Genomic DNA, 23,107 nt, shown 5'->3' with positions numbered 1-23,107 from the left:
ATTTAAATATATAGTAAAAGAGTGCTAAGGAATATTACACATCCAGACAAAATATAGGCACAGCTAATGTATGGGAGACCAGACCACCAACAAGCACCAGGTGCAAACAGGATATATGTTAAGTGGAAGGAAGAGATAAAACTATTTCTGAGTACTCCTTGCCTCTCTCTGAAATCAATAGGTTCACCATCAGTCAACAGGTGACCTGAAGGCACATACACATGTGATGCCCCCCCCCCCCATGCTGTCTGAAAGAAAAATAATTTTATTTAGTTACCTCCGTAATAATATTTTTAAATGTATTTTTGCTTAAAATATTTCTGTATTATCACTCAGTTCACACCTGAAGTGATGAGCAAAAATAAATAAACAAAACAATAGAGAGATAAAGAACATTTTTAAAATACATTAAAGTGCTCTTTAAAACTCCTAAAGACAATCTAAAACCTATGCTATAATCAATTTTAAAACAATTAAATAACCATTTCAACCATAGTGAAACCATACCATGTGGAACAGCAATGTTTTGACACTTACTAGAAGCTTAAGAGAGATGGGCCCAGCCTAACTTCCATAGAAAGGGAGCTCCATGGTCAAAGTGCTGCTACAGAGAAAGCTCTGTTACATGTACCCACCAACATGCAACAGGCCCTCCTCTGAAGAGCTCAAATTTCTTGTAAGATCAAAACTGATGGTCTTTCAGATATCTTGGAGCCAAGTCATTTAGGGATTTATTGGTCAACATCAGCACCTTGAATTGGGCTTGCAAGCAATTTGGATGCCATTCTTGCCAAACAGGTACTATATGGTTTCTATGGATTGGTGTTATGAGATCACCTTGAGCCATGAAGAGAGGCAGGTAAGAAATAATAATAATAATAATAATAATAATAATAATAATAATAATAGTTATTATAGCCTGATTGCTGCATTTTGCACTACCTGCAGCTTCCAAACATTTTTCAAGGGCAGTCTCACATAGAGTGCATGATGGTTGTCATATTGGAAGGCAACTAAGGCATGAACCAATGTGGGCAGATCCACTTCCTCCAAGAAAGATCACAGCCAGCACACTAGCCAAAGGGGAACAAAGAATGTTTTGTAGGTGGCTTCAATGTAACGTATTTCTTTTGGGAAGAAGATCTGAGCATTAGGTATGCCATTTAAAAGACTCTGCTTTGCATAACTACTTACTGCATACCAGCACTGTATTTATTTATTTATTTAATTTATTTATTTACCTTACTTATATACCGCTGTTCTCAGCCCGAAGGCGACTCACAGCGGTTCACAACAAATACGAACAGCAAAAATTCAGTGCTACAGTATAGAAACAGTTAACAACCTAACACATTACACAATTAATAAACAGTTACTGTACCGGTTTATCCAATCAGTCCTCCTTCTTGACTAACTAGCCAAGGTAAAGGTCCGACTCTCAGGGGTGGTGGTGCTAATAACAGTAATAATAACAACAACACTTTATTTATATTCCATCCTTCTCAGCCCGAAGGGGTCTCAGGGCGGATCAAAGCACACATACACGACAAACATTCAATGCCGCTTTTGTATGGACAATACACAGACAGAGAGAACAGAAAGATGTTGTTGACTCAGTGTCCAGCTGTTTGTTTGTTTGTTTTTTTTGGTGCCACGGAAGGTGAGTCCAGCCACAGGGGGTGTCATTGCTCCCTTCTCTATGACGAAGAACCGTCAGGACTTCCTCCTTCCTTTTTGGTCGCCCAGGATTTTCTGATCTTCTTTCTTTATGGCATCGTAAAACACCTCCCCCACTTTTAGTGGTACCTAATTTCTCCAATTATAGCTAAAGCTGTTTTCGAACTGCTTAGGTAAACAGTGAACAGGGCTGACAGTCGACCGCTCACGCCGACCCAGGGCTTCAAACTTGCAACCTTTCAGTTGACAGATCTTCTAGTTGCTGATGATTTATCAGCTGTGCTAAACCTCCAGCCCTCATCTCCATTTTTAAGCCGAAGAGCCAGTGTTGTCCATAGACGCCTCCAAGGTGCATGGTGCGCCATTACCTTCCCGCCAAAGTGGTACCTATCGATCTACTCAGTAGATCAGTTTGCATGTTTTCGAACTGATAGGTTGTCAGAAGCTGGGGATAACAGTTGGAACTCACCCCGCTCCTCAGATTCGAACCACCAACCTTTTAGTCCACAAGTCCAGCAGCTCAGCGGTTTAATGTACTGCGCCACCTACCAGCCCAGATAGGCCACAACAAAACATAGACAGACTTGAAGAGGGAGGGAATAATACTGTTTTACTTTCATCACGTAGAGACCAAGGAATTCCAGTATCCGCACTTGAGTCCTCTTTGGAATAGTAGATCTATGAGAGCAAGGGGCCTCGCGGTTTGCTGTGGCTGCCTCTAATTTTCTAATGCTTGTCAGTTGCAAAGCTCAGAACATCAACACTTTTGCACTGGCTGGAGATCTGCAGACTTCAAGAATAGTAATAATAACAATAAAAATCCCCTTAGGTTTCTCCTTGCCAAGTGAAAGACTGCCAGGCTTTGAGTATGGCTGAGACTACTTTGTTCATACACTTTAACAGCCAAGCCATGGACTGGGGGACATAATAGTAAAATGCTGGGAGCTAGTCCATACTTGGAAGAGAGAAAAGAAAGGGAGGGAATAGATCAGACTGCTGATTTTAATTCACATTGGCAAGAGGGCTCCATTAGATTTTCCATGCAGGTGCATATATTATGGTTCTTAATACTCTTCTTTGATGCTGCTCCAATACAAGCTGTTGTTCACTGGGGAAGGAGAGCTGCTAAACAGAGGTACTTTGAGGCCTGTTGCTAGGAGAGAACACAGCAAAGAACCTCCTGTTAATCAAAATGTAATCCTATCTGTTTTTTTTAAATGGTAGTATTATTATTGGCCACTAGGATTATTCTCAAATAAGAATGTATATGATTATTGTTCTTGTCATAAGAACTTTAATTTCAGAAAACAGCCAGTAAAACAAAGGAAGAAAACTTGTGTCTCTTCAGATATGTTGGACTTCAGTTCCCAACAGCCCTAACCAGCAGTGATTGGGGATGGTGGGGATCATTGCCCAGCAACATCAGGGGGAGGGAGGCTAGATCTCCACCCCTATGTCAGAGTATTATCTATAACATCCATCACATTACACAGAAATAAAGAAGAAACAAATGCAGGGATTCTGGGATTCATGGTCTTCTGTTCTATCTATTAGAGAGTGTGAAAAAGGTAACATTAGAATGGTCACCCCTCCAAATTAAATCTTTTCTATATGTTTGTAACGGTGCTCCATGCAGTCATGCCGGCCACATGACCTTGGAGGCGTCTACAGACAACACCGGCTCTTCGGCTTAGAAATTGAGATGAACACCACTCCCCAGAGTCGGACACAACTGGACTTAATGTCAGGGGAAAACCTTTACCTTTACCTATATGTTTGTAAAGTATAGCCCAGACGTTGTTACACTTGTCCATCAGAGTGATTAATCTATTATTGAGATTGTGTCCTATAGTGCAATTAAGAGGGATCGTCTGTATAAAGCATACCTATATACTTAGAAGTCAGCTTCAATGTAACTCAGTGCAGCCTTTCAGTTCTTGATTTTGTTTGTTTATATTTAGCATGCAAGCAATGAGAAAACATTATAAACAAAGTTCTATCACAATCCAGTGACAGAGAATTCAATACATACAGTTGAAGTAAGTCATTTCAGGTGCAGGCCAACTCATCATGCTGCCACAGCAAGTTCAACTTACTTGTAGTTACTCCAGACTAAATACTTTGGGATCATTAACAAACCTGTTCTTCCAACAGGTCATGGACATTTGACCTCAAATAAGCATTAGCTTGAAATTGGTGACAAGTGTGATAACTAATTAGTGTCAATATATCTGTCCTCATCAGTGGTCCCAGGAAGTATAGGATAGAAATCAGCAAGCAGAATGCTGGGGAAAGAAGTTACTAATTGGGAGACAGTAGTTAAGATTTGTTTATGGCTAACTGTCTTACTTTATTGGGTAAGGTTTTTTTTTCTAATAATGTTTTGATCCACATTTATTTAGATTTTGCTTATGCTTATTTGCTTATGTGTCTAGATGCTGGAAACTTAGTATGTCTAATGGCTCTGTAAACTCCCTGTAGCAGAACTGAAGAGATAATTATTTAGTTAGGTTTCGAAAATGTTATAAACTTACAAAATGATTAAGCAGAATTACTTTAAGCAGCCCTGTTCAGATGTCTGTAGTTCCCTAATACACACATAGAGAAACTTTTGAATATATCCTCACTCATTTAAACAAATAATGTCAGCATATATTTACTCAGGTGTAAGCAACATGGTCTTCCTTGTACATATTTCTACCTAAGTGGGTACAGGATTATACCCTAGCAAGATGCAGGGCCCTTCCACACAGCCATATAACCCAGAATATCTGCTTTGAATTGGAATATCTGAGTCCACACTGCCATATATCCCAGTTCAAAGCAGATAATGTGGGATTTTATTCAGCTGTGTGGAAGGGGCTGTAATCTCTTTCAGGCAATTTACATTGTTCACACAATCCAAAGAGCTGGGTTGTTGTAACCTCTGCAGGCAAAACGTCAGGAGAGAATGCTTCTAGAACATGGCCATGTAGCCTGAAAAACCTATAACAACCCAGTTATTCCAGCTATGAAAACTTTTGACAATAAATCCAAAGAGCTTCTAGATGCTTGATAAGGCATTTAAATTTGTAGGATGGCAGTATAGCTGTACTTCATGTCGAAACAAAAGAAAAATTGCACTTTTAACTGTTCTGTTCTGTGCTGCACTCTTTTTTTCCTTTATTAAAAATATTTGCACTTGTTGAGGAAGGCTTCAGTTTGCTATGAACCAGGATTCATGTTAATGGTGGAAGAGGTGACCCAATTGCATTTGCCAATATTACAGGTACCGAACTTATGAGAAGCACTTTTTTTCTGTTACAGTTTGTTAGTGATTCTTTAACATCTGTAATTCTAGATTTCTGGAGTTGTGCTGATATGCATAGGAGTGTCTATCCAAGTGAAACTCCGTGATATCTTTGCTGTGTTGAATGAAGGTGCTTCTGTGGTCCCTGTGGTCATAACCATTGTCGGCACATTTATAATCATCATATCAGCCTTTGGAGCAATTGCTGTGCTTAAGCGCAACTCTAAAATGATAAAAATAGTAAGTGACACATAGATATAAGGATCCAGATTTTGCTTTAAGACACTGTGTGTGTTAATTTCACATGGATTCAAGAGTAGTTCAGATCTTGCAATGTTGTGGCACCCACTGCTAATTGCAATCACAGGTGAAATTGAGCCAAGTAGTATCATGGCTCAGTGGAGAATGTGGTGCTTTCCAGCTGTGGGACTGCAACTTCCATTTCTGCCATAGCTTATGCTATTTGCAGTTGTAGTACTTTGACACACCAAATTCTTATCTGGGATGTGAAACCTGAGAGAAAAGCCAACTGTGAGGTGCTCTCTGAATTGGTTAATATTTATTTTACTGCTCTGTAATAGCTTCAGGTAGTATCATGCTAGACAGCAGCCGTGAGAAAACACTATACAAGTATATCATGGTTAATTAAGAAAGTGCAAGAACGGTGATACTGATCATGCACAACGAATATGTCCACCATGCACCCATTTAGCAACTGTGGGAAGTAACTAGTATATTGGCTGCATTTAGAGCAAGTAACAAAACTTGGAAGGACATAATGTTTCTATTCTGAATTAGATGAACCTCCAAGTATATTTTATAATAGGATACAATTCATGCCCAGTTATGTAGCTGTACTCCATCTGATGTTTTGGGCCATTGATGTAATGGGGGAAACAACTCAGTGTGAGAATGCACCTCCTGATCTTTTTAAAATCCTGAATATATGCCCCCCAAATCTTTTTTTTAATAATGTATAAACAGTGCCCATTTTCTATTCACAGCAGGTTATTTTACCATGTATGGTGATTGTGGCTCCGCTTGGACACGATCAGTAACGTTTGCCTATTCCTAATTGGTGCTTCATTATCTCTGTTCTGTGTCAACATATCCATGCCAATGTTGAGTTTGGCTCTGTAGGCATCATACAATCAGCCTGGCATATTTAATGGATTATAAATTGGACTGGAGGGCAAGAGAGGCAGGAATGGAGAAACGATACTAAGAAAACAGCAGTGGTATTTTCCACTAGTCTGGCCTTCTTGAAATGCAGTCTTGATATTCTTTTTCATAAGTAACTAGCCTTTAATCTGAGACGACCTCTCTTGTTAGTTCGCAGGCATATTACTGGCCCACTTGATTACTGGAATCATAGCTGGTGCTGTTGCATATACTTACAGAGAGAAGGTAAGTTTTGTGATGAATCAAAGTCCAAATTATGGTCAATTTAAAAGGCCCCTGGTGAAGCCGTGAGCTGCTGAACTCGCTGACCAAAAGGTTGGTGGTTTGGATCCAGGGAATGGGGTGAGCTCCTGTTATTAGGTTCAGCTTCTGCCAACTTAGCAGTTTGAAAACATGCAAATGTGAGTAGATCAATAGGTACTGTTTCTGTAGGACGGTAATGGTGCTCCATGCAGTCATACTGGCCACATGACTTTGGAGGTGTCTTTTATTTTTATTTTTTAAACTTTTTTGTCGACCTTCATAAACGATCATTATTAGACATTCAATTACTAAATTACATTATGATTACATATCACATATTGTTTTCCTAATGCTCTTATCTGTCTCCCCTTCACCTTACTCTTGTGTCTGACAGTTTTACATCCCACCTCCCCCCACCCCACCTCCCCCCACCCCACCTCCCCCCAGGGAACAGTATTTACCTTAATTCAAATCTTAATTGAACAATTGTAAAAATAGAATGGTTTAGCACATTATATCTTTCTTTTCCTTCAACTTTTTCAATCAGTCTTTCCCATTTCTGCACCCAAGTTTTCTTAAATCGGCATGTTGTGTATTTGCTTCTTTTTTCATAGATATAATCCTGAAGCATATATTCAGCTAAATATTCATACCATTTTTTTACCTCCCATTTTCTATAATCTTTCCATCCCAAAGCCACAGTTGCTTGGGTGGCTAATATCATATATTTTATAATTTCCTCCCAGGCTTTGATATTATCTTTTTTGTCTAATTTCTGTGTAAAAAATTCTATTTTATTCAGAGCCAGTTTATTTCCTATTATTTCTTCCATTTCGTTCATTACCTTGTTATAGAACGCTTGTACTTTATCACATTCCCACCACATGTGGGAATAGGAGACTTTGGAGGTGTCTATGGACAACGACAGATCTTTGGTTTAGAAATGGGGATGAGCACCCCCCTCCCCAGAGTTGGACACGACTAGACTTAATGTCAGGGGAAACCGTCACCTTTTAAGTATTCCAGAGAATCACCTGGAGGACATAGAAATGCCTAGAGTAGAAATACTTTGGCCACTTCAACACTGCCATATAAGATCTAGATTATCTTTTTTAAACTGGATTATATGGCAGTGTAGATGCATATAATCCAGTTCAAAGCAGATAATGTTGATGATTATCTGTTTTGGTAATCTGAATAGTATGGCAGTGTACAAAGGTGCAAGTAAATGAAACCACAGTTATCAATCTCGCAGGAACTTTGTGCTGTGCTACTGCTCTCTTACAAACATGTTGCAAAGTGCTTGCGTTTTTAAATCTCAAACTCCCCTCCTTTGCAGAGTGCCATTCAAAATTGTTATGATTTACCTTTAATGTACAAAATACAGTCTATTTCTAATTAATCCTTGCTAAAGTTCCAGAATTAGGCAAGGTTGATTGAGAGGTGCCTCACCAGTTCCTCATAACCACTGAGTGAGCTTTTTTGTTCACTCTTCAGGCAGCAATGAGGAAAACCTTGTGGTCAAGAGGACAATTTTTAAGTTGGGAAAGGTTTCAGTGGGCACCTGAGAATAAGGGCACAGGGTAAGGCCAGAAGGACCAACTATCATTCTTTCCAAGTTGTCTTTTTTCTGCAATCTTATCCATATCCACTTGGTAATAAACAATAGGGTGTAAAACACAATTCATGAATCCACAAAGATATGCTAGGCCTCTTGTCACTGAGGAGACATTATAACAAAAGCAGTGTGCAAGCTAGATGAGAGCAAATTCTCCTGAAACACTCAGTCCTTGCAATCCCAATCTAAGTTTGATAATACTTCATATTATCAATGGAGTAATGATGAAGTAGTATCAGGTTTCATATAATAGGTTTCTTGGTACCCAGAAGATATAATTTCCTTCTCCATTCCCAGTTTATCAACAGTCAGCTGTCCTCTGCTTTTGGTAAGCCAAATCAATAGACCGGAACTTTTTTTGTATTGTCCCTTGTGTTTCTGTTAACAGTTACATCAAACTTTATTGAAAGATGTCTTGGAGACCATGGACAAGTATAGTGAAGAACTACAGATCACCAAGGGTGTAGATAGCCTACAGAGTCAGGTAAATACGTTTTTCTCTCGCAGAAATTAAATTTTGAAGAACGATATATAAAAGCCATCATTATGACTGGAGTGCAGAAGCACAAACACGGTCTAATCCTTTCTCCCTCCATTTTAAAAGGTGAATTAAAGACTTGTCCATGTGGAGTAGTTAGTAAATAACCTTATCATTTGGGTCTGCGTGTCTGTTGTGAGAGAGGCAAAAAGTAGAAGCAACTAACAATGTAAAGAATATATTGTTTGAGGAAGAACTGTAATGTTTGAAGGTTGCAAAAGAGCAGTTGGAAAGTTACTTTATAAAAAGTAGTTAATTGTTGTTTTAGTTCAACAACACCACCCCACACAGTGAGAAGGTACTGTTATATTTTTTTTTTCTTACATTATACTTACATTATGAAAAATCTTTTAAAAGATAAACAGAGCCTCCTAACCATTTGGTCACAAGCAAAAAAAGAAAAAAAGAAAGAAACTAAAACAGGAGTTTAAAAATTAATCTTTTTGTTTGATGTTTTTGAAAAGTGAATAGTTTTATCCCCATTAGAACATCTGAATGTAGAAGTTTGAGGCACAATACTAGTTCTCATGTGCCTTTGAGTTGATAGGTGAAGTTGTCACAGGGGTTTTCTTGACAGATTTGTTTCAAGGGGTTTTGCCTTTGCCTTGCTCTGAGGGAATGTGGCTCGTCCAAGATCACCCAGTGGATTTCCATAGTCAAGCAGGGATTTGAATCCTGGTCTCCAGAGGTGCTCAAATCACTATCCCACCAAGTGGTAATTCCTCTGCTAACATTCAGTGAAACCATACCACATAAGTCTCAAAATTACAAAAATCGAAGTTATCTGCAATAGTCACCAATTCACCCCACATCTGCAATTTATACTTTCATTCTTCAATGTTTATAATTTTTCTTTTCCAAGTTGTGTTTTGTAGTGGGTTTTATATTTCCATTGGCCTGTGGATAACCAAAGGACATGCTTTAGACCAGTGTTTCTCAACCTGGGGGGAAAGCCCAAATGGGGGGTCATGAGGGGGTGTCAGAGGGGTCACCAAAGACCATCAGAAAACACTGTATTTTCTGTTGGTCATAGGGGTTCTGTGTGGGAAGTTTGGTCCAATTCTATTATTGGTGGGGTTCAGAATGCTCTTTGATTGTAGGGGAACTATAAATCCCATCAACTACAACTCCCAAATGTCAAGGTCTATTTTTCCCCAAACTCAACCAGTGTTCACATTTGGGCATATTGAGGATTCATGTCAAGAAGGTCCAGATTCATCATTATTTGAGTCCACAGTGCTCTCTAGATGTGGTGAATTACAATTCCAAAACTCAAGGTCAACGCTTACCAATTCCATTGTTGGCGGAGCTCAGAATGCTCTTTGATTGTAGGTGAACTATAAATCCTAGCAACTACAACTCCCAAATGACAAAATCAATCCCCCTCCAACCCCACCAGTATTCAAATATGGGTGTATCAGGTATTTATGCCAAATTTGGTCCTGTGACTGAAAATACATCCTGCATATCAGATATTTACATTATGATTCATAACAGTAACAAAATTACAGTTATGAAGTAACAATGAAAATAATTTTATGGTTGGGGGTCACCACAACAAGAGGAACTGTATTAAGGGGTCACGGCATTAGGAAGGTTGAGAAACACCGCTTTAGATAATGGCCATGAACCTACATCAGGAGACATAGCCACAGTGCTACCTATCCTAAAATGTACCATTTTAACCAGGCATTGGCAGACTTCAGCTCTCGAGGTGTTTTGGACTGTAAACTGTTAGGAGTTGAAGTCCAAAACACCTGGGAAGGCAAAGTTTGCCTATGCCTGGTTTAAACCATGTAGTCCTCCCCCCAGGTTTTTCTGAGGTTCTGGGGGGGCAGTGATCTAGAGTAGTTGCATGTTGCATTGCACCCCACTACTGGGTGAGAGCTTGGCATGTTACCACCCTGCTATTCAGTACTTTGAAGTATCTCTGTACAGGAATCTAAATTGGAGGGTACTTTTGGTCACTTCAAAAGTACAATAACTATAAAAGTAAGTTGGGTCTACAGATGAGGATTACGGAACAGGATGTGACATTTTCTAGAGAAAAAGAATGAAAAGAAATAGAAGACGTTATGATTTCAATGAGGTCGTTTTGTATCACATTTCTTAGAAACTGAAACTTTGCTTTTGCACTGTAGTTCCAGTGTTGTGGTGCAGAGAATTATACTGACTGGCTAAACACCACATTCGGCTCTCTTTCTTCATCTGTCCCAAGAAGCTGCTGTAAAGTACCTGTGGAAAGCTGTGTCACAGATCTAAGTCAATATCCAGTAGGCATTAATCAGCAAGTAAGTTGTATAGTCTCTTAAAGTTCTTTATACTTCCTTCTTTGCTTCCACACTGGGCTTCTTTCTCATGCAGATAAAAAGCTTAATTCTCACAGAGCCTCTTCTCACAGCCAACTTATATAGGAGATTCACACAGTAGCTTTTACACACTATGACCTTCAACCTGGGGCTTTTCTCACTGAAGCTTCTCACACCAGGCCTACCCATACTGAGGCCTACTAACACTGAGGCTTACCTCACACTGAGGGCTCTCTCAGACTGACACCTTTCTCATACTGAGGCAAACTACCACTGAGGCCCTTCTCCCACAGAGAACTCTCACAGACTGAAGCAACTAAGCTACAAGCACATCTGCTTACATAGAACGACAGCTTTGCTGAATCATTGTATCCATTTAACCCTTTCAATGCTTGACTCACATTTTTGTAATTAAAAATGTCTAGTTAATTTTTAATATTTTTGACAATCTGTTCACGATGCCTTTTAAATAACTACTACTTTCACTACAGGTTATAAATTATTTATGTACTTGGCTTTTGTGATGCCCACTTTATGACTGGCATGGGAAGCTATGGCTACCATGATTTGATTGACACTTGAAAAACCAAGATTATTGCTTGTGGATTTTACCAAATAACCTCTACCTTCTTGCCTTGATAAGCAGCTCTGTCAATATAGTTGCCTACAAAAACAAACAAACAAACAAAACAAGAACAGACACTGCATTGAGAGATAGGTGCTGGACAATGACTATAATGTGACTACAATATGAAACAATTGCAGCATTTTGTTTAATAATTTCTTTAAGTAGATCATGTATGATACTGCTGGTTAGCAATCTACTTAGTTTGGATGGCACATGCTCAGACACAACAGCCCAAACATGTGGTTTGCTTTTTCAGGGATGTGTTGCAAAAGTGAAGACTTGGTTTGGAGAACACATTGTTGTAATTGGAGGAATTCGCATTTTTATTGGGCTGGTGCAGGTAAGCCTAAAATACTTTGTAACTGAATACTGAGTAAATCTAAATCTGAACTTTATATGCAAGACAGACAAGTGTAAGAGATGAAAACTTCAAAAGAGAGAAAGCATGGACTGCCCTGCTGACTGAAAGATTTGAATTTCTCATTCTCCAAAAGAGGAGATAAGCCCCGTCTTTGCACTGTTGGTGTCCTCACTACAGCCTTACTTTCAGGGGGCCTTAATCTAGATCTGAACTAGGAGTATAGGAAGATGTCTGTTCAGTTTTAATCCTGAAGCATCTATTATTGTTGTTATTATTTTTGGGTTTGTGTATACCTCACTTTTTCTCTCCACATGGAGACTTAAAGTGGCTTATGAAATCCACATTCTTAAATCAGTCACCAGGACGCAGTTGTGACCCTATGTTTGCACTACTCATAATGTTGTGATATGTGACTCCTAAAAATTGATTTAAGCAAAAGCCACTCACTAAAATGCACATATTGTTGGGAAAATGCAGATACACAGACAAATTGTAAGGGAAATTGCTTGTAGAAATGATCATGCAGGCAAAATTGCCTGTTTTAAAATTAAAATGAAATGGATATTGAGTGATTGGATGATTTTTTAAAAAAGAAAGACAAACTAATGTAGAAATAGGAGGGAATGAACTGAGGCATGGAAAAATGGAACAGAGAAAGTAAAAAAGATGGATATTTCCGTGAGGCATTTACTTAATCTTTTTGTGTGTGTTCTGTGCTTTCTTATCAGCTAACTGGGATCGTGTTTTGCTATCTGCTGCTGAAAATATTAAACGAGAACTATGAAAGTGTTGAATAACCTTAAGAAGCTGATGTTACTTTTATAGCTGATACTGGAAGGCAAAATGTGCTTTGTTCTTTTTGCTAGTTATGTAGCAAGCCAATAAAATGTTTCTATCAGCTGAATGAATGATTTGCCTTCACCAGAGCAAGGAAACAGATGTGCCCTGCTTCTAGCAGGAAAGGTTTGTGAGGTATATATTATAACAACGCAACAGTCCTTCAGTTATCCCAAGTTGGTCTCAGCTTAACAGCTTAACAGCATCCCTGTTGAAGACATCTTGGAGACAGCTGCACCAGCAGATAGACTAGGAAATGTCTAGCCTATCTACACTTGGAGAAAATATTGGAACAAAATGACATGTAAATCTTTTATAATGTGGTTCAATGCATATTTGCTTGAAACAAAATCCTATTGCATTTAATACATCATAGGTTGCCATCTTTTCATAAAACTCATAAAAGCAAAGCAAACTGATTAGGGAAATGGTGTCTGGTTGATCCAGCGAACACTATTTGTTCCTTGAGAATGCTCTCATAATGAACTGTTGTGGTCTTGCAAGTTATGTGGTAAGCAAATAAATCCAGCAATTATTATTATTTACAGTATTTATATTCTGCCCTTCTCATCCCACAGGGAACTCAGGGCACATTACAATGCACATATACATGGCAAACATTCAATGCAAGTTAGATATACAACATATATAGACAGACGCAGGGACAATTTCTAGCTGTGCCCAAGCTTTTTCTGGCTTCATGAGGGTATGCTGGATTCAGGCCACAAGGAGAGCTGCCACTTCACTGTCCATTGTGACACTGAGTTCTTTGATTGGAGTACTTCCGCATTCTTCTGCATGCTGCTGGAAGGTTTTATGATATTGTAAGTTAGTTAAATTAGCCTCCCCATATAAGCGGTACCTAAATTTCCTACTTGACAGATGCTACTTTCGGGCTGCATAGGTCAACAGCAAGCTAGGCGAATGACCGGAAGCCCACTCCGACCCGGGCTGGCTTCTCATGACCTCTCAGTCAGTAGTGATTTAATGCAGATAGCTCTCAGATCGGTCCAATGCTGCACTTATTATAAGGTAAAATATGGAATAGAGAGGAAGAGAAGTATAATGAACAGAACCAGATTTTTCCTCCTTCTGGGTTCAATAAATATATTTAAACTGAAGCATGTGAGAAATGCAACATCCCCATAAAATGATGTGAAAATAGACAATCTTGAAAGGTTAGCAATAGTTAGATAGGGACCTGGCCAGTTGAGAACTGATTGAAATTGTCAAGTGTTTAAACAGAACTAGCAATTAGAAAAGAAGATGGTTTTAATTAGTAAGGGTCCTAGGCAGATGGAAGGAAGGAGGAAACGCAGAGTGTATTCTGAGACTTCAGGGAAAAGATACAATCATAGCCTAAGGCATAGCTTAAGTCAGTCAGGCAGGAGGGCCAATCTGGTGAAGAAAGAAATGCTTTGCCTTTAAAAAACCTCACCATATCCTTCCTGTTTTATGTCGATCTATTCAAAGTCTATCCTGTCAAGTGTGGTACTTGTTGGGTCCTAGCCAAGTATCTATAGAAACTCATCTCATTATATTTCTAATAACCTTATTTTCCTGGAAACAACACAATAGTAAGTTTTAATAAAGTTAAAATGAGAGAGATGCAATGGGGTAAGAACTAAGAAGCAACCTTGTGTTGTGTCACAGGAAATGAAACAGTTAAAATCGCTAACTAAACAGACACTAAAATGCAGGAAAGGAATGCTCACTATGAAGCAGTTAACCTTGTGTGCTGCTTATCAATATAGCATCCTGCCTAGTCAGGAGAACTCTCCCCCATGCTTATGGCGTCTTGAGATGAAATGACCGAGTTATGCACTGTCACTCCTTAGGCGAGCATTAGCAAAGTCAGAGTTGTCAAGATGCTTATGTTGACTATGGCCAGTGTGAATGATGACACAACTGTCACTTCCTCATCCAATATCACTCTGATTACATTTCCAGGCATTATATACCCAGAACTTGAATATTGTTGTCATTTACAAATACCCATGATAAAATCTGTTGGCTTCAAAAGTGCCACCAAACTCCTTGCTAAGCTGGAAGACACTAACATGGCAATTTCTTTGAAAATAGACAGGGCTAGGGACTGTGGCGACAACCTACAGGCAATTTAACCAGCAATGGAGTCCAGGGCATCTGACATCAAACAAAGATTAAAGGTAGCTGAGAGAAGAGGAATAGGTGGCTACAGTTATATGCACTGTGAAGTTATTTTTGTATGATTTCTTACATATAAAGGATCAAAAGGAAGTTTAGTTAGGGATTATAGGCTGTACAATAAAATTCATAATTCATCACTGAGGTGGGGTGTTGGCTTATGTAAAAACAAGTGTTATATTAAGTATTATGACTGTGATGGTGCATTGGGAAATGTAACAATGGCGTTCAGTTATGGTACCTATCATTCTTGATGTTCAATGTATTGTCGAAGGCTTTGATAACATTCTTGATGTTATCCCCTTAAAAAAACAGCTCCATTAAGCAATCAAGATTTTGGATATATATCAGTGGTTCCGTGGACCACCAGTGGTCCGCAAGAATGAAAGTATGGTTCACTGCCTCCCCATTACTACACCGCTGCCTCGAAACCACACGGCAATGAGAGCGGCTGGTATCGCAAAACCCTCTTATAGTGCCGAGGTAACAGGGATGTCAGGAGGGGAGAGGCTGACTACCCACAAAAGATTGCTTCTACCACATCAGCTCTAGATTATTAAATATGGTTTTCTGTGGGCAAGCAGATGGTGACTACTGGATGGCATATGTTCTATATCAGAAACTAGAGCTGATATGGTCTATCAAAGGTAATTTTTTGTATCAGCACCCTAAATTACCAAACCTTCTATATTAATTTGATCATGCAAAGCAGGTGAACATAGCATTGAATGAAACATGCAGAATAATCATAGGATGTCTTAAACCTACACCTGTTGACAGGGGCGGCTCAACCCATTACGTGAAGTAAGCATTTGTAGTATAGTTGATTTTGCCCAGGGACGCTCTTGAGGCGCTCTTTGGGGGAAAATAGACCTTGACATATGCGAGTTGTAGTTACTGGGATGTATAGTTCACCTACAATCAAAGAGCATTCTGAACTCCACCAATTATGGAATTGAACCAAATATGGCACACAGAACTCCCATGATGAACAGAAAATATTTATCAGTGATTGGTTTTGGGGGGGGGGGGCAAAATACTGTTTGCTTACTGTTGAAAATTACCTAGGGCCGCCTCTGCCTGTTAATAAACTCTACAAGCTAGCTGACATTGCCCCCCCCCCCCCCCCGATGTGCGATGGGAAGTTGCTGCTAAATGTGAGAGAAATAAGGTTGAACAGTGTGACAGCCATCCACTACATGGCTACCAGCCTACTCCCAGTAGACTCAAATAAAGGAAAAGCTTTATGAGAACTACCACTCCTCTTGGTGTCGCCCCAGCAACAGCAAGGGTATCCCTCTGGGCAGCTAAATTAAGAAACCCCAACTGGATGGCCCCAACAAGGGTCTTCCTCCAGGTGACAAACCAAGAATGGGCAACTTGGAAGTTCTTGAACAGACTCAGAAGTGCAGTGGCCAGATCAAAAGACAACCTGGCAAAATGGTGCTACCTAAAAGAATCCCACACCTTATGTGACTGTGGAGCAGAACAGACAACTTCGCATCTGTATGTTTGTCCACTTGCCTCATGTACAAAGGAAGAATTGTTGGAGGCTACAGACAGTGTCATTGCTGTTGCCCGTTTTTGGTCAAAAGATATTTAGCCACCTGTGCTCCTTCTATTTTTATCAGTTTTATACTAATTTATGCAATGCTTCTGATACAAAATAAATAAATTACCAAACCGAATCTAAAATCGACCAAAAACTGATTCATAACCCCTTTGGTACTAAAGTTGGAGTGGTCCATGTTCAAGTGGTCCCTGATCAAAAAAGGGTTGGGAACCAGATACATATAATGAAGAGCAGGGTCATATGATATGATCTTTCCAGCCCTATGTTAGACAACTATGACAGGAAACAGCATTGGTTCCTGTGGCTGCCTGTCACAAATCAACCTGTTGTCAGAAGGGTGAGGTGCAATTTCACACTGCCCTGCACCTCAGAAATCCTTTTGTTGGTGTGCTGCTGAAAAGTTAGCCTTGGAGGATTTTAAGTCAATGCAATGTTGCAAAGACTAAAATTTACATTTGTGATTCACTTTTCTGCCACAAATCCACACTGTATGTGCCTTTACAACAGACCTTATCTCAAAATTCTGACAACTAATATTTTTGTTCATCTATCTCTGTTTCTGCAAGCTTGGCCTCAGAATATCAACTTGGTTCCTCAAGTCAACTGTTCAAGCTAGACACTTGAAAACCCAGAGAGTGGGACTTGAGTAGTCCTCTTGTCCTGCTCTTGCACTACAAAGCTCTCCACCTGTTCTTGCCTTCCTCAAGATGATGGCACTTAAACCGATGAATGAGGCTGTGTGTAAATATCAAAGTGTACAAAGCAGGGCAGCCCTCAGAATATAGAAACCTAGATACCACACTGGTTACTCCTGATACAAAGTAAATTAAAAAGAAACTAAAGAATGCTGTCTCTCAATAGATGTACAGATTTACCTAGCATTTGCCGGGTGAGGTGAGAAGTAGTCATGTACCTCATGACCTCTTTATCTACAGAGTTGATATCCATGGTTTCAATCACACATGCTCCAAAATATACCTAGAAGTGTTTGTGAGCTTCTCTAGTGCAATTCTATGGTATGCTTCTGGCCCAAGCATGGTCAAAATATAGACTTCGCTATTATGCATAGTTTCAGATATCCATGGGGAGAGTTTGTATGCTGGAACTTATTACCTATGGAGACTGGGATCATACTGTACTAATCTTTTAATTTCTGTTTAATAAGCTACAAATCACTTTTTTTTTGCTTCTACCACTGCAGAGATATTTTTCATTGTCTAATAAGTATACTAATTTCATGGGATGTTTTGAGAAAGAGGGTTTATACTGTTCAGCATTAAAATACATTGTGCAGCTATGCTATATTTTTCTTAATGTTTTTACTTTTTTAAAAAATGAAAAACAAACCAAAAACACCGAGACTGCAAATGGAAGACAATGACTAGATGCCCCACAAAAATATCAAGCACTCCAAGGACACAATAATCATGTAGCTTAAATGGGAAGCACCGGGCTGTGGCGCAGCTGGTTGAGAGTCAGATGCTTTAAAATCACTATTGACTGAAAGGTCATGAGTTCAAAGCCAGCCCTGGTCGGAGTAAGCTTCCAACCATTTGTCTAGCTTGCTGTCAACCTTTGCAGCCCAAAAGACAGTTGCATCTGTCAAGTAGGAAATTTAGGTACTGCTTTATGTGGGGAAGCTAATTTAACTAATTTATGATGCTATAAAAATCTCCAGCAGCATGCAAAAGAATGAGGAAGTACTCCATCGGTGTCACAAGTGGACGGTGAAGCAACAGCTCCCTCAGTGGCTGGAATTCGAGCATACCCTCATGAAGTTGGAGTGTTAAATAGCCTCTGTGTTTCTGTCTATATATGTTGTGTGGCTATGGCATTGAATATTTGCCATGTATATGTGCATTGTAATCCGCCCTGAGTCCCCTGCAGGTTGAGAAGAGCAGAAAATAAATACTGTAAATAAAAAAATAAAAATAAGAAACTGTGAGGCTTTACCCATTGAACATTGCCATGGTACTGCAAAGCATTTGGCCATAACATGCTATCTATCTCTAGCCAAATGTTATGACAACAATCACAGGATATTACCAGTTGTAAGAGACCACAAGGGTCATCTAACTACAGCAGTCCTGAAAGATGCCCAGTCAACCTCGACCCCCCCCCCCCAAAAGTCCATTCCCACTAAGCACTGCTCTAAAAAATCTTAGTTAAGAAATTCTTCCTAATTTTTAGGGGAAGACTCTTTTATCATAATTTTAATCTATTGATTCTTGTTCACCAGAAAATAAGTCAATCCATGCTCCACATGACATTCCTTCAGATATTTAAAATGGTTATCATGTCACCAATTGGTCTTCTATTCTCCAAGATAAACACATCCAACTCTCCAAGTCATTCCTCACCATTTTTATCTTGGTTTCCCTTCTCTGGACATGTTCCAGCTTGTCAATATCCTGTTAGAAGAGTGGTGCCCCGAACTGCACAGAGCATTCCAGAGAAAATCTGACCAAAACAAAATAAAGTGGCATTGCTGCTTTCCTTGATGCACATATTGATGCTGGCTAGTGGCTACAACTGTCTCATGTTTAGCTTCTCCTTACTATATGTACTGCTTGCAAATCAGGCATTATCCATTCTATATGTTTACTTTTCGTTTTTCTTTCCTAGACTCGTTAGACAACATTTATCCCGGGTTGCTGTGAGTTTCCAGGCTGTATGGCCATGCTCTAAAAGCATGCCATGTTGGAAACTAGGCAAGTGGGATTTATATATCTGTGGAATGTCCAGGGTGGGAGAAAGAACTCTTGTCTGAGGAAAGTGTGTGTGTTGCAATTGACAACCATTATTAGCATCAAATAGCCTTGCAGACAAGAGTTCTTTCTTCCACCCTGGACATTCCACAGATATATAAACCCCACTTGCCTAGTTTCCAACAGACCTCGCAACCTCTGAGGATGTGGGCGAAATGTCAGGAGAGAATGCTTCTGGAACATGGCCATACAGACCAGAAAACTCACAGCAACCCAGTGATTCCAGCTATGAAAGCCTTCAACAACACACTGAACATTTATCCTTGTTAAAATTCATTGTGTTAGTTTCTGGCCTAATTCTCCAATCAATTCCAGTCATTTTGATCCTGTCCTCTGGAATATTCCTCTTACCCCATTCCCAAATTTGGTGTCATCTGCAAATCTGATAAGTATCTTCCATTCTATGATCCAAGTCATTTATAACAATGGTGAACAACAATGGCCACAGGGCACAAAGGGAAATTTTCAAGCACAGCAGCATCAATTGGTAGAGTCCAGGAAAAGCTTAGTCCTAATTTTGCTGCCTTCAGAAATGGACCTAAGTCACAACTAAATTTAGTTCAATTGTCACTGTTGAAGAAAATACATAACAACCTCACACCAAGGAGATTCCATCTGAACATTAGGAAGAACTTCCTGACTGTGACAGCTATTCAGCAGTGGAACTCTCTGTCCCAGAGTGTGGTAGAGGCTCCTTCTTTGGAAGCTTTTAAACAGAGGCTGGATAGCCATCTGTCAGGGGTGCTTTGAATGCAATTTTCCTGCTTCTTGGCAGGGGGTTGGACTGGATGGTCCATGAGGTCTCTTCCAACTCTATGACTCTATGATTCTAAGAGCTTTGTGATGATCACATCAATGACGTGTGAAGTTAAGACACAAAGATAACAGGGGAGAGGGCAGGAGACTAGGCAAAGCACTAAGTTTCACTATGTAGTCTATGGCCTTAAACAGTATGCTTTGGAGAACACACACACACACATATATATTCCAATTAACAAGAGAATCCTATAGAAAATAAGTATGTTCTGTTCATGCATTAACAATTTTTTATTAGAATAATTAATAAAAATAGTTAAAATCCATTCTTAATTGATCATCATAAGTTCATTTTCATCAATTAAGCTTTCCTTTGATTTATTAGTAAGAAAATAAGTTCATTTTCATAAACAATTAAAGATACAACCAGTTATCAAAATATAATATAAGGGTGATATAAATAATCAAGATTTCAAGCAAAAGGGTCCAACTGCTCCCAACTGTTTTGAAGAAATGCATTTAAGGACTTGCCGTTCTTTTCAAACTATTCTGCAATGTCTTTTGCAGTCTAGCTATGTTAGCATCCAAGGCTGCTAGGCCATGTTTGAAGTCTTCTTCATCCCTGGATGTGAATGTTGAAAAAGAAGATACAGTCCATTCAGATTTTCCTGACATCCAGTCAAAAGTTGAAAAACTGGAATCGGGAGCAGAAATTCCTGCGTCTTTGTTGTGTATGTTTCCTTTCTGTTGTGCAACAGGAGCGTAAAGGAATGTATCAGGATGAAGTCTGTCTGGATTGTCCGAAATCACTTTAGCAGCTTCGCTGGTTGTTTCTTTTGGCGGCATTTGAAGCCTCCTGCCTTCCAGCATTGCTGTCCTCCCTGCAGTTTCAGCTTTATTTTCAAAATACTTTTTTGGACAATAGCTACTGCAAAATTTGCCAGAGACCTTTCCATCGCCTAACATCCCAAATCTATTTGTCTGCTTAGAATTAGCCAAATCACAGTCCAGCTTTTTGGGAACTTGGTGATACGTGTCTATCCTTCTCTCGGTTGCAGTTGCTGGGTTTTGAGATGGACCGCTCCTCAGCGGTATGTAAATAGTCTCATCCAGCCCAGGCCCTTCCACTAAAGTATTTGAGCCATCTGCTCCCTCAACATTAGGTTTCAGAAAGGTAAAAACATTCCTTGGAGCCACAATTCCCTCTTCAGCAACAGGACACTTCTGAGAAGAGTATTCAGCTGCCCTGGTGACATCTATTTGATTTGGCTCTTTCATCTCAGCCTTTGGAAAGAGAGCTTCTGCCTCCATCAGGTCGGGGTCGTTTTGTAATTTTTTGAGGTAGTTCATTATGGAATCACTTAGAGGGTATGCGTCAGGCTGCAGCTGTTTCTCATGAATTTCCAAGACTGCTTTTGACAGACTCCTTTCCTGTTTTGGTTTAGCTGTGTCCGTACTGAGGTCAGCAAGAAGTTTGGACATACTGGCCTGCAAAGCCCTGTCAAGAATGGTTCAGAAGTTTAATTTTAAGTAGGACTGCAAATATGACAAAAGCTAAATACTTCATATCTGTTTCAACTTATTAAGTGTAAGCAGCAATGCTGCACCTTGCTTAATTTGTCTTGCTTCTGTGTAGACAGTCCAGACTGCATTTGATGCAGCAGAATGTCTGACCTGACAGAGTTAAGTATGTCTATACCATAGAGGAGTCATACCATTTAAGTCATACCTATGGAACTTCAGGAACATGAAGTTTGGTTAAACCTGAAGACATACTGCAAAAAAAGACATTCACAAAAGTACGTTTCAAATGGCTGTTCTACTTAAGTTAGCAGGTAACTGCCCAAATTCTTTTTGGAGGTGTCCAGAGAAAGCAGCTTTACCACCTTTCTTGGCCACCACTTCCACTGCTGAACTGAACTGCTCTCACTGTCAATACACTCCTTCTAATATTCAATTGAAATCTACCCTCTTGTAGCCTAAAGCCCTTAGATTACTAGTTCTGCTCTCTGATGCATCAGAGAAAAAGTCTACATCCTCCTCTTCATAGTAACCCTTGAGACTGAGATATGTCATCCTTCAATCTTCTCTTCTCCAAGCTCAACATGCTCAGTGTCTTTAACCTTTCTTTATTCTCCATATCTCTTATCACCCTTGTTGCCCGTCTCTAAACTCACTCTAATTTATCTATTAAAAAGGGTAAAGGTTTTCCCTGACATTAAGTCTAGTTGTGTCCAACTCTGGGGGGTGGTGCTCATCTCCATTTTTAAGCCAAAGAGCTGGCATTGTCCATAGATGCCCCCAAGGTCATGTGGCCAGCATGACTGCATGGAGCGCTGCCAGAGCAGTACCTAATTGATCTACTCACTTTTGCACATTTTCAAACTGCTAGGTTGGCAGAAGCTAGGCCTAACAGTAGAAACTCTCCCTGGATTCAAACCACCAACCTTTCAGTCAGGAAGTTCAGCAGCTCAGCAGTTTAACCTGCTGCACCATCAGAAAGCCCAATTTATCTATATCCTTCTTAAAATGAACCAAACACATTACCCCAGATGAGGCCTGACCAGTGCAGAATATAGGGTGACTATTATTGCCCATGACTTGAAAACTATATATCCATTAATGCAGGTTAAGACAGCATTTGCCTTTGCACTGCTGGGTCATGTCCAATTTATGATAAAAATAATAATCCCAAGGTCCTTTTCACATGCAATACTATTGAGTCAAGTATTCTCCAACCAGCGATAAGAAAGGATGCCAAGTAAGTTAGAAAAACACACGCATTTGGCCTTGTCAAAAGCATTCCTTGTTCCCATGAGTAGGAATCACATGGCTATGGCATCCTCATGCCAGAGATCATGAGTAAAAGTGCCAAGAAATAACACTCAGGATGGGGCCATTTGAATTTGAAAACCCAGACATCAAAAGTTACTCCATGGCACCCTTTCTGAAGCAGCACAAATTCTTCCAAAAAAGGTTTGAAAGATCATGGTTGGGAAAGAAGTAAGTGGACTCCATGTCCGGTCACCTCCTGAATAGTTTCTGGGTCAAGATTTCACTTTACAAATGAACCCACAGCTGAATCTACATGGTAGATTTGCAACTGTTATTTCTTTCCAGCTGGATATATAGTATTGCAAGCTGATATTCAAATGCTGCAAT

The 23,107-nt window shown here is 39.6% G+C and overlaps 2 protein-coding genes across 3 annotated transcripts in view; one reads left to right on the top strand and one right to left on the bottom strand.

Moving 5' to 3' along the window:
* The first annotated feature begins 3,941 nt into the window (after positions 1–3,941).
* Positions 3,942–12,753, top strand: LOC132774650 (tetraspanin-6-like). The gene is made up of 7 exons (XM_060774921.2): positions 3,942–4,034; positions 5,018–5,206; positions 6,299–6,373; positions 8,398–8,493; positions 10,689–10,838; positions 11,741–11,824; positions 12,574–12,753. The coding sequence occupies exons 1-7, from the start codon at positions 3,960–3,962 to the stop codon at positions 12,640–12,642; spliced, it is 738 nt and encodes a 245-aa protein (XP_060630904.2). The 5' UTR covers positions 3,942–3,959; the 3' UTR covers positions 12,643–12,753.
* CCDC14 (coiled-coil domain containing 14) overlaps positions 4,951–23,107 on the bottom strand; it is a 37,072-nt gene continuing 18,915 nt past the window's right edge. The window contains exon 13 of one of the 2 annotated variants that reach the window (XM_060774908.2): positions 4,951–5,189. In XM_060774908.2, the coding sequence (XP_060630891.2) occupies positions 5,153–5,189 (37 nt within the window). In that variant the 3' untranslated portion in view covers positions 4,951–5,152. Of the gene's footprint in view, positions 5,190–20,212; positions 21,444–23,107 lie in introns of those variants that run through there. The other variant, XM_060774901.2, reaches the window with a different exon arrangement.

This window comes from Anolis sagrei, chromosome 1 (genome assembly GCF_037176765.1).
Source record: "Anolis sagrei isolate rAnoSag1 chromosome 1, rAnoSag1.mat, whole genome shotgun sequence".
In the NCBI taxonomy this organism is placed as follows: Eukaryota; Metazoa; Chordata; class Lepidosauria; order Squamata; family Dactyloidae; genus Anolis; species Anolis sagrei.
This window is presented reverse-complemented; position numbering and strand designations above follow the sequence as displayed.